This window comes from Xiphophorus hellerii, chromosome 9 (assembly GCF_003331165.1).
Source record: "Xiphophorus hellerii strain 12219 chromosome 9, Xiphophorus_hellerii-4.1, whole genome shotgun sequence".
Classification (NCBI taxonomy): Eukaryota; Metazoa; Chordata; class Actinopteri; order Cyprinodontiformes; family Poeciliidae; genus Xiphophorus; species Xiphophorus hellerii.
The window spans coordinates 24,342,785-24,353,912 of NC_045680.1; the positions used below are offsets into that span (position 1 = coordinate 24,342,785).

At 40.6% G+C, this 11,128-nt stretch overlaps 1 protein-coding gene across 3 annotated transcripts in view; it reads right to left on the reverse strand.

Moving 5' to 3' along the window:
* gabra5 (gamma-aminobutyric acid type A receptor subunit alpha5) overlaps nucleotides 1-8,219 on the reverse strand; it is a 35,147-nt gene extending 26,928 nt beyond the window's left edge. The window contains exons 1-6 of one of the 3 annotated variants that reach the window (XM_032572436.1): nucleotides 7,741-8,007; nucleotides 7,651-7,710; nucleotides 5,813-5,897; nucleotides 5,594-5,718; nucleotides 3,990-4,057; nucleotides 3,234-3,454 (exon numbers count right to left, since the gene is read on the reverse strand). In XM_032572436.1, the coding sequence (XP_032428327.1) occupies nucleotides 3,234-3,454; nucleotides 3,990-4,057; nucleotides 5,594-5,718; nucleotides 5,813-5,895 (497 nt within the window). In that variant the 5' untranslated portion in view covers nucleotides 5,896-5,897; nucleotides 7,651-7,710; nucleotides 7,741-8,007. Of the gene's footprint in view, nucleotides 1-3,233; nucleotides 3,455-3,989; nucleotides 4,058-5,593; nucleotides 5,719-5,812; nucleotides 5,898-7,650; nucleotides 8,008-8,086 lie in introns of those variants that run through there. The other 2 variants (XM_032572434.1, XM_032572435.1) reach the window with 2 other exon arrangements.
* Nucleotides 8,220-11,128: the final 2,909 nt, after the last annotated feature.

Consider the following 11,128-nt stretch of genomic DNA (forward strand, 5'->3'; position numbering starts at 1 on the left):
TGGAAGGTGTTGCACGGCATCAACTGGAACTGTATGTTTCCTTAGAGAGAGATTTTCAAGCCAGAGCAGTCACGGCTCTGCAGACGACGGTATTTTGCTCTCTGAAGCAGGAAAGAAGAGAGTAATGCACGCGTCCGATGTTTCTGTAATAACCTCGTTCCCAGAACACAAACCCTTTAATGGCCCATCGTGAGCTCATTTGTTCTCGATTGCCTCACTGGCAAAAATGTAGTGAAAATATGAAGGGAGGGGGGAGGGGGGAGTCAGTCGTCATTTTTGACACGCAGCCCATTTCATCTGCTCATGCTTCCCGAAGTTAATGTTTGACTTAGTCGATTTCTGGTTCTGAAAGGATGATGATGACCCAACACTGAAATGCAAGTGGATCTGAGTGACACTTGTATTAACTATGCCTCAACTTCTATTATTATTGATGCTTATTAAAGCTGGGGGAGGTTGGAGCGCAGCGCTATGTACGGCGCTGTTGTGCTTAGGCCTGTCACAATAACAAATTCTGCCGGACGCTAAGTTGTCCCAGTCGTTATCACAATAAACGGCAATATTGTTGTTTTGAGGCCATTTTCAAGTGATATAGTGGTAATGCTGCAATAATGCAAGCACACATTCTCAAGAATCGATAAAACCTTAAATTATAATAAACATTTAACACTGGACCTGGAAGGTATTTTGAATATCTAAAATAAATGAAGAGAAACAACAAATAACAGAAGACTTTATAGAATGAGGAGGTATCTGTAAAGAAAACTGTCCTTCAGAAATAAAACGGGCAAGTTGAGATCAAAGCACCAAACTGGACACTTTCTTTATCCAGTTTTTGGTAAAAAAAAAAAAAAACATGAATCATGCAAATGTAAATTATTCGGCTCGTTTTACGATACAATGCGATTCATTGATGTATTACTTATTGTGACAGGCTTAGTTGTGTTTGTATAAAGCCTTCATAAATCCAACAACACATTCACAGCGTCCATACCCATCAAATCGTTTCACCGTTTGTCAGATCGATACGTTTTATTCTGACTTTATGTGCCAGACCAACACAAAATGGCGTGTAACGGCGAAGTGGAAGGAATATGTGGTTTTCTGGGGGGTTTTTGACAAATAAAATCTGAAAAGTGTGGTGTGGACTTGCTTGACAAGCTTTGTAAAAACTGATACTTCTTGTTCACAAATGTTCGCTAACAAACCTCAAAGGCCTTCAGAGGGAAAGTCTTTTTATCGAGACTATTTACTAATAAATTGACTTCTGAATTATTGGTGTATGATACAGTTGATCACTTCTAGTGATAAATTTCTTAACCTGATAGGTTAAGTTGTGTGGTTTTCATGATAAACTCCAAACTAATGTTGTTAAAAAAAACAACAACTGTCTGTATTATTGAAATGGTAAGTTTTACTATTTTCTGTACAATGAGAGAATAAATAGATATTAATAAATTTGAAAATATGATTAAATGCAGTTATTATGTGTCGTTTAGGGATACAAATCACACGTCTACATGTGTGGTGTCCTAAAGAAGCATTGGTATCTTTTTCAAGAGCAGTATTTGTATTTATGAGGCTATATTTGCTATGAGTAACTTTTAAAAAAAAGTAATAAATAGTTCTTGTCGTCATTTTTATTGTTATCACACTAGTACCAAATAATATTGTGATAAAACTTTCAGTCTATATTGCAAATATTCTGAAGGAAAATTAGTTGCGTCGGACTTTAGTTTGCAGCATCGGAGTAAGGAGGAACAAAGATAAGTGAAGATTTTAAGCGTAAGAGTTTTTGAAACCATGCTTTGTTTTCCTCTCTAATTCATGGCTAAATGCTAGTTTGTGTTGATCTGTTAAATAAATAAAATAATTATTTTCCGAAGGATTGTATTTCTGACTGCTTCTGAGTTTCCAGAGCAATATGAAGAAAAGAAAAAATGTATATATATATATATATATATATATATATATATATATATATATATATATATATATATATATATATATATATATCTGTGTGTTAAAAAGGTAACTATAGTGGAGCTACAGAGAGTGAGGAGGGTCAAAGCAAACATTTAAAATTCGCCTGACCGCCCAGTTCAGAGTACGGGGACAAACACAATGATGCGTCAGTGCCGGGTCGACGGAAACGAGTGTGTGGGCTGTTTTCAGTGCAGCGGTGCTCAAAAAAAAAAAAAAACACTCAATGCAAAGAAGCAGCAGGTAGAGGTTTTAGTCATAAACCTCTGATGCTAATTGGATTACACAACATGTTTCACTCAACTCTAACGAATCAATAGCTGCGTTTCCGTGACAAACGTGTGAAACAAACGTTGTCGATTTTCTGCTAATGTCAAAACAACACCACAATTTCACGTTTGTGGTGTTGCCGTTAAGTAAGAAACACTATTAATAAGTTTGTCCACATGATACGTCATTAAAAATCATGCAGTGCCATCAACCTCCACCTGCTTCCTGTCGTCGTCTTCTTCGTCTTCTTCGTCTTCTTCAGTGGCAACATCCGGTTGTTGATCGTGTGTCTCGTTTGATGTGAAAAAACAGTCTCCATTGCAGTTTCGCTAAATAAACCAATTTCAATACGGCCACAAAACCGCCTCATACTAGAGGCAAAACTGTTCATCAACAATTTTTTTCCCGAAATTGAAGTGTTTCCATTGAGAAAATTTTATTTCAAAATGCGAAATTGTGCGACTTCATGTTGAATGAAAGCGCAGCTGGTCTTGTGAAGTGCAAAGCCTGATTTGAAGAAAAAAAAAACAGTAGCTGCCTTTCCATTGACCACATGGTGGCGCAATTTGAAATTTCAAAAATAAATCTGCTTGATGGAAACGAATCAATTTAGAAAAAAACTTGTTTTTCAGTAAGCTTTGGTGCTGGGATGAGGTTTATCTTGTGAAACTGCAATGCAAACACTTTCTTCGCATCACACTAATCACATGATCAAAAAACAGATGTTCCACTGGCGCAAACCACAAAGAAGACAACAAGAAGTGGTAGGAGGATGATGGCACATTGTGGTTTTTAATGACTTATCGACTGAACAAACTAGTTTACGTGGGATTGTAGTTGCGGCTCTTATTCAATGGAATCACTGCATTTGCAAAATTGCGTTTTTTCCTTGTTATCAGAATATCGACAAGCTTCTGAGCACGTTTGCGGTCGAAACGCAGCCACTGGTGCGGCGGCGGGACGGCAGCCTGAGAGCCCACCTCATGGTGTAGAGGAGCGTCCCGTCGTCTTTCAGCCGCAGCAGCTTGTTGGGCGTGGTCATGTTGTGCGCAATGGACTTTTTCCCGTTGAGGAAGAACGTGTCGGGGGTCCAGATGTTGCTGGCCAGCAGGTTATTCAGGGCCAGCATCTCCATCGGGCCTTTGAAGCAAAGCCTTTCATCTTTCCAGCTTTGACGGAAGAATACGTCAATGGTGTATTCCTGCAGAGAGAAGCTTCAGTTGCATCGAAATGGGACTTTATGTGGACGTAAATAGCGCAGTCTCGCCTCTGGTTGAGCAGATTTGCACGGAAGCCAAGAGCAGACGTTTTCCCCCGCACACATTGTCTCTGATGTTTTTCTGGAGAAAACAAATTACTCTTGAGAAAACAGAGATTCTTTTCTCAAGATCACGAGACCATTGGTATGTGTGTGTGTGTGTGTTAAACCTGTCTCTAATGTCAGGTTCTCCTCGTTCTGACATTGTCAGCTTGAGTTTGTTCTTGGCGAGGTTTTAAGGACACTGAGAAATTGATCATGAGTATTCAGGAACACATTATCGTCCCCTTATCTTGCAAAAATGGTCATTGTTACTTTGTGATAAGGACACAAATATCCCATTAACTCAAAAACAAATGCGACTACGCTCAGCTTTTGTACATTTGTGACATAATTTACACATAGTAAAACTTTTAATAAGAATTACTGTGTAAAAGATTCATAAAAAGAGCTAATCTGGGGGGGAAAAATTGCGTACCATTTCCGTATCAGAGACCGGACCGAAGCTTGTGACAAAGATGTTGGTCTTGATCTCTGTCACCTTCTCTGTAGGAAAACACAGAAAATTACATTGAAATCTTAAGTATACAAATAATTATTATATATATGAATCCAATTATTAAAGTGATGGTATGTAAGATTAATCTTACTGAGGTAAATCTGGATATTTTACCTACTCCACAGGTGTTGTAAGTTGTGGTGTTCCTCAAGGATATATTTTGGGGACATTTTGTGTGTGTGTGTGTGGGGGGGGGGGGGGGGGGGGGTGTGTGTGTGTGTGTGTAGTGCTATGTATTTGTCAAACACCGCATATCCAGGGAGAATTATTTTGAATCTTTTTAAAAGTTTTTAATCTGTTACTGTTGTCAGATGTTCAGTAGCTGAAAAACAGATCAACTCTACGTCAATAATATGTTTCTTACAACTCTGAAGCATGGCAACCCTAAAATCATAAATCAATCATTTGTGTCATATTTTTAACATTTCTTATTCAGATTTGACTGATTTTATGTATTTTAGTTTTTCTTTCCTTTAAGATTTTTTCCGTCTTGTTTTGGGGTTGGGGATAAGAAAAAGCATTCAGCATTTAAATCAACTACATTAAAAAGAAAAACAACCTACAGTATGTGATAGTAATGTGTAGCAGTATATGGCATCCCACATACTGAGACATCAGTATACGGGACAGTTCCAGCTGTCTGGGGCTCAGTTCCCAACCCTGGGCCTTTGCTGCATGTCTCTCCCCTTTTCCTGTCTTATTTACTGCAAATAAAAGTCACTAGTGTAAATTTAGTTCGACTGAGGCATGCGGACTTTGGTGACACCTAGTGGTCGCAATAAAAAAGACACATAAAACTGATTATTTGTTTCCTAAAATAATGGCCCAGGTCATTTTAATTTTACCAAGAGATGATTTAGGCAAAAAAAAAAGACTTTTATTTTATTTTATGCCGTTATATTAGGAAGGGAAGGTGATGATATTGAAAATATACTTTTCCAATTTTCCTTGAGGCCTGAAAATGCCAGTTCTTTTTTTTTTTTTCCTAAAAGGCTACAACGCGTAATAGAAAAATGTTTCATTTTCCAGCAGATTTGTTTTGATAAAGTTTTAGTTTGAAACTAACAGAAATTTAAGAATTGTGCCCATTAAGCCGAGTTTTGCTAAAATAAATCTGAGAAGTGCATCACAGATAAGTATGTGGTTAAAAAAGGTTTTAAAAAATTCTTAGTTTTATGTATTTAATGAATAGAGGGAAAGAAAGCTGATCTTTCATTCTCTGACCACACTACTCACCAATCAGAGCAGATCCAAATCTTATCTGTAACTATTCTACTGCTTCATCACCAGTATAATCAAAACAAAAATAGCTTCTTCTTCTTTTTTTCAAAATCAGAGCTGCTTTAGAGTAACATTGACGTTAAATCTCATTGAGAGAAGGTCGGATCAGATCACATTTCTTCTTCTGTAGAGATCAAGCTGTGGTTTCATAAACACCTCCTCTCCCTTGCAGTGATATTCAAGCTCTCCTATAACAGTCGCGCACAAAGAGTTGTAATGGCTTATTGATCCAGCGGACTCACCTCCCAGACCGGGCCGGAGTCTGTTGTCGTAACCGTCCAGCAGTCCGTCCAGGATGCGGGTGAAGATGGTGATGTTGTCATTTATCTCCGCCTGTTTGGGGGTTCCGGCTAAATCCTGGGAGAGGCTGGAGGAAAGACAACTTTTTAACTTTTTGTTCTTGTTGTTTTATTTATTTATTTTTTATGGATACCCAAACACGCCAGAACTCGGTTCCTCACCTCAGACGGCAGGTGATGCTCACAAGCAAGACACAGAAGCATAGACGTCTCATTGCAACGCTGGAGCACATCCCATCGGCCATTCCTGAAAACACACACACACACACAGTCGCGGCTCCAGCATGAATGGTGCAACATTATCCATCCATCCATTTTCTGTTCACACTTTGTCCCTAATGGGGTCGGGAGGGTTGCTGGTGTCTATCTCCAGCCAGTTCCGGGCGAGAGGCGGGGTCACCCTGGACAGGTCGCCAGTCTGTCGCAGGGCAACACAGAGACATACAGGACACCATTCACACACACACACACACTCACACCTAGGGAGAATTTAGAGAGAGACCAATTAACCTGACAGTCATGTTTTTGGACAGTTTTTGGAAGCTGGAGTACCCGGAGAGAACCCACGCATGCACAGGGAGAACATGCAAACACCATGCGGAAAGACCCCGACCGGGAATCGAACCCAGGACCTTCTTGCAACAGTGCTACCAACTGCGCCACTGTGCAGCCCTGGTGCAACATTAAGGATTCCCAAAATGAAGTAAAACATCAAACTCATAATTCAGAATTCGGGGAAGAATAATCTAGGTGAAATCAGAGCTCCCCATGTATATGGAAATTTTTGAAGAAGAAACATGTGGATGAAGTTTAGATTTTCTAAAAAAAAAAACCCACAAAACTAGACCTTTAATTTGGCACCGATTTACAAAATCAGACGCCAACTTCAGCAGCAGCAGTGTTCACACTGAACACACTGCAAAAGGATCGTCAGTGCCAATGTTCATCTTCCTAAAATAATGACCCAAGTATTCTTTTTTCAAAAATGATTTTGATCTAAAAAAAAATCATTTTTAATTAATAATTCTTTTTTTTAATTGACACTTTCTTTTTGAGACAATGTGATTTAGATTAAAAAAACCGATTTAGGCCATTATTTTAGGATGTCATAGTTGACAGATTGACAGATTATGGTTGTTGTACACCGTGGCCGCCCCGGAGTCCCTGCCACTCTGGGCAGAGAGCCTTACCGACATTGCCCCAACATGCTTTGAGCTACAGTAACTGGGAATTTCACCAGCAGCACAGTTCAGTAAGTGCTTCATCTCTAAATGAGTTAGATTAGATGTGATGTCTTTGCAAAAAATAAATAAAAAATCCTGTTTTTGTTATGCCCAATTTCAGTAAGGTAAATTGATTCACACATAGGGTTATGCTGATTTAATTTTTTGTGTTTGTTTGCACCAATATATATATATATATATATATATTGGTGCAATATATATATATATATATATATATATATATATATATATATATATATATATATATATATATATATATATATATATATATATATATATATATATTGGTGCAAGGCATGAAAAAAAGAGCCAGCATGCACTGAACTCTCCAGATCAGGTGTGTGCAGGTAGCCAAGCACAGTCGCCCTCCTCTCTGCGCAAAAAGAAAAAAAAAAGAAAAAGAAAATTAAAGCACACAATCAAAACTGCTAAATTCCTCCTTACATCAGAGCACCCCTTCTGTTTCGGACATCCCCCTCAACCCCCCGCCGCCTCACGCAGCCCACCCGCTTCTTGTCTTCCACGCGCTCATTAAGTTCCTCTCTACTGAGGCTTCCACGCAGGAAAATACCCTCAACCCCTGACTGTCTACACGTCCTGCACCACAGCTGGAGCTCGGTGAACCCCGACTCATCATCATCATCATCATCATCATCCGCCGCCCCCCCTCCTCCTCCCCCACGTACATCCACGACACATCCCAACTAACCGACGACGAAAATCCGTCACGATCTCGGCAGAAAGCTCCCCTCTCACCTGAAAGTCTAACCGACGCAGCAGCGTCTCCTCCTCCGATGCCCACACACACACGCACCCCTACACACACACACACACACACCCACCCACACCCACACACACACACGCTTCCCGCTACATCTCCCTCTCTGCTGGCGGACGACGCCGCGCCGCTCCCGCCGCATGTGCCGCAGTTCGCCGAATCTCACCACGGCAGAGGAAGAAACTTGTGCTGCTCTCTCAGACGCAAACTCATTGGCTCTTCTCCACCCCCAGCCCCTCCTGTACAACAAAGACTGCTGCTTTCAATGTCAGCTACAGCTCTCTCCGGAACGATTATTTTAAAAAAATAAAATAAAATAGACGACAAAGAAAGTAGGCGACAGAAACGAATAAGGCCCCCCACCCCCCTTCCTCCTCTTCATCCTCCTCCTCCTCTACAGCTGTGCGGACTGACCATCCTTTAGTTGGTCTCCGAGGTGCCGCACGGCGAGCTTTGCATTAAATCCAACAGCGGGAGAGGACGTAGTAAGATCCGGAATCCACTGCGCACTGAGCAGAACTGGGCGAGAGAGCAGGAACAGCAGGAGGATGTGTGAGGAGAGAGAGAGGAAGAGGAGGAGGAGGAGGGAGGGATGGAGAGAGGGTGAGAGGAAGAGAGAGGAGTCAAGAGAGACATGAAAAAAAGATTCAAACCATCTTTCTACAATCCAGCTGCTGGAAATGAACGCGCTCATCTGACTCACCTTCATGTTCTTTGACTTTATTACGCACTTTTATTACCGCGGTGTTCTCTATTAGTTTTACAAACGTATTAGGCGGCGTATTAGGGGCACTGTGGATAGAAACATAAGGAGGAGCAAATTTCTGCCACAAAAAACAACAACAACAAAAAAAAAAAAATCTGAGAAATGTTCTAGAAAAAAAATTTACACGGAAATTGACGAGTTTGCAAAGTCGAAAATGTGCCAGAGAAAACTTAGAAATGTTCTAATTAATTTCCGAAATTTTCTAGTAAAAAAAAAAAAAAAAACTCGTAAATTTCTGGATAGGAAAGGTCACAAATTTGTTAGGAAAAAAAAAATTCAGAAATTTTCACCAAAAAAACCCCTCGAAATTCGAAAATTTCCGAATTTTGAAGCTCAGAAAATGTCCTAAATTTTAAAATATTTTTCAACTTTTATTTACTCCTCCTTTTTTTTTATCTACAAAGGCCCTAGTGCCTCATGGTAGTATTCATAGCCTTGAACTTCAGTAGCCAGGGGCGCTAAAAAATGGGTGTGCACTGTATGTAACGCAAAGGGGCGCTGCATTAAGGGGGGCGCCAGATATGGGGTTGGTGGGGATTATTTCTAGTCAGCATTTTCTGTATTTAACAGCTTTGTAGGTGTGTGTATAAATTGTGTGACCAAATTTCGTGATTTGATATTGGGAACTGGCCCGGTGTCATTTATGCTACCATCATGCTATGTAAGGATCAAGGGTCCAATGAGTCTGCAGTGAGTGTGAGGGCCGGCCTTTGTCAAACCAAATCAACTGGATGTGATACCAATGCACTCTTTATTCTGAAGCACACGTTTCATTCTGTAGTTCATTGGTTCTGATGTATCTAGTGTTGGTGCAAATGTCATGAGAATTTGTCCTGTAGCATCTAGCTAAGCAAAACTATTCCTTATATAGGCGGGGGTTTCGTTCTCAAGTAAGTTCTTAAAAAATAAGATAAATATTGTGGACATTTCCATAGCAATTAAGCAAAACTCTTGCTATAAAGTAGTTTATTAAGCTCCACTAAAAACAAGCTGGCGAAATAAACTCAAACAATGTCGGCCCTGACTTCTAAAAGGCTACTGTCTGTTTCCTCATGGCCCAAGTAGGACACGCTGCCGAAAGCTGCTGCTTTTGTTGTCGGTGGTCCAGATTGCAGGAGGCGAAAATATGTCACACAGAACCTCTGCACATCTATTTCAGCACTCTCTGCTTTTCTCCCAAAAAATGGGGACCGAATCCCCTCCTTGCGGGTCGGGCGACAAGACGTCAGAGCGCCACGGGAAGACGGGAAAGTCGCGCCGATCTTTGATGGCGTGCGCTAAGAGTGGACAAATCTTGAAACAAAGCGCTCTGAAGCAAGTCCGAGACAGTCTGAAAGTCAGCACTGCAACAACAACAACAGCAGCAATAAATAAATTTAAAAAAAATAAATAACGCTTGCTCTTCTGTTTTCACAGGAACGCCGTGGATGGGAATAAAAAGCTGTACGCCATTTACGACACGAGGTAAGGGAACTCCTCGCTCCCTGAAGGGAAGCCACAATTGGATGGGTTTTTTTTTTTTTGCAAATGTTTACTGAAATTGCTGACGAAAGCCTGTGCTGATCTCTCGCACAAATCAAGAGAAATAGTTTCTGAGGGTCCAGTACATTCCAGTTCCCTGCTGCATTATTGAACCTCCTTCTCTCTCTCTTTCTCTCTCAACCACAAACGCATTAGCAAGCTGACAAAAAAAAAAAAAGCTTAAAAACATTCTCAGGAAATTCTTGCAAGTAATTGTAACCACTAGGCTGTTCATTTTCCTTTGGTCGTGTTCCACTAGCTCTAGAAGAATTTTGCTCCACTACAAATTAATGCAGGTAGAAGACAGTAGACTCTGAAGTTTTTATAAATTATGTTTTTAACATGTTAATTAAAATTGTCACCATGTTATTACAGTGTAATATGAGATAGGCAATCTGTGAAAACATTGATCTCGTCCACCTCCTCCCTGAGCTGCTATTGCCCTCCGAAGAAACGCACTGCTCCCGACCAAAAACAACCAATCAGAGCCAGGAGGAGGGTCTTACTGCTGTCAATCAACCTCATGTACTCACTGGGGAAACGACTTATTGTTACACGAAAACCGTTTATCGACGGCTGCACTTGCTAGCCTTAGCATTCACGATATGCTCTGCTAGCTGCAGCATAGCCTAGAGGAAATGGGGGGGGATGAGCAACCACAAGAGGGTGATTGACAGCTCTAAGACCCGCCTCCTGTCTCTGATTGGTTCTTCCTAGTTAGCAATGGGAGCAATGGGAGAAGGCAAAAAAGCTTGATTTTTTTTCTTTTTTTCAGATTATTTGTCTCAAACTACACTGTCAATGCATAGTGACTGTTTCAAAAAATAGTTGAATTAGTAGAACTTGTTTCTACCAATGCAAATTAGTAGAAATTTGCATTAGTAAATTTATGCTAACGCAAATTTGTAGAAATCTGGAGCCAAATTTGGTAGCTCACCAAATTTGGCTCCAGCCCAGGGGCCCACATCCTTGTAAATCTGGCCCTTGGTGCCCGGCCAAAATTCCTCTCCGACTCCAGCTCTCTGTGGGGTTGAAATGTTTAGGATAATTTTCAAGTGTACTTTCCCCCCCACCCACACATTGAACTTTGCATAAGTTCTGAAAGAGTTGGTGTACTTTCACTTCTCCGCTGTGTCCGCTATGGTTTGTCCAAAGTGCACAAGAACTTC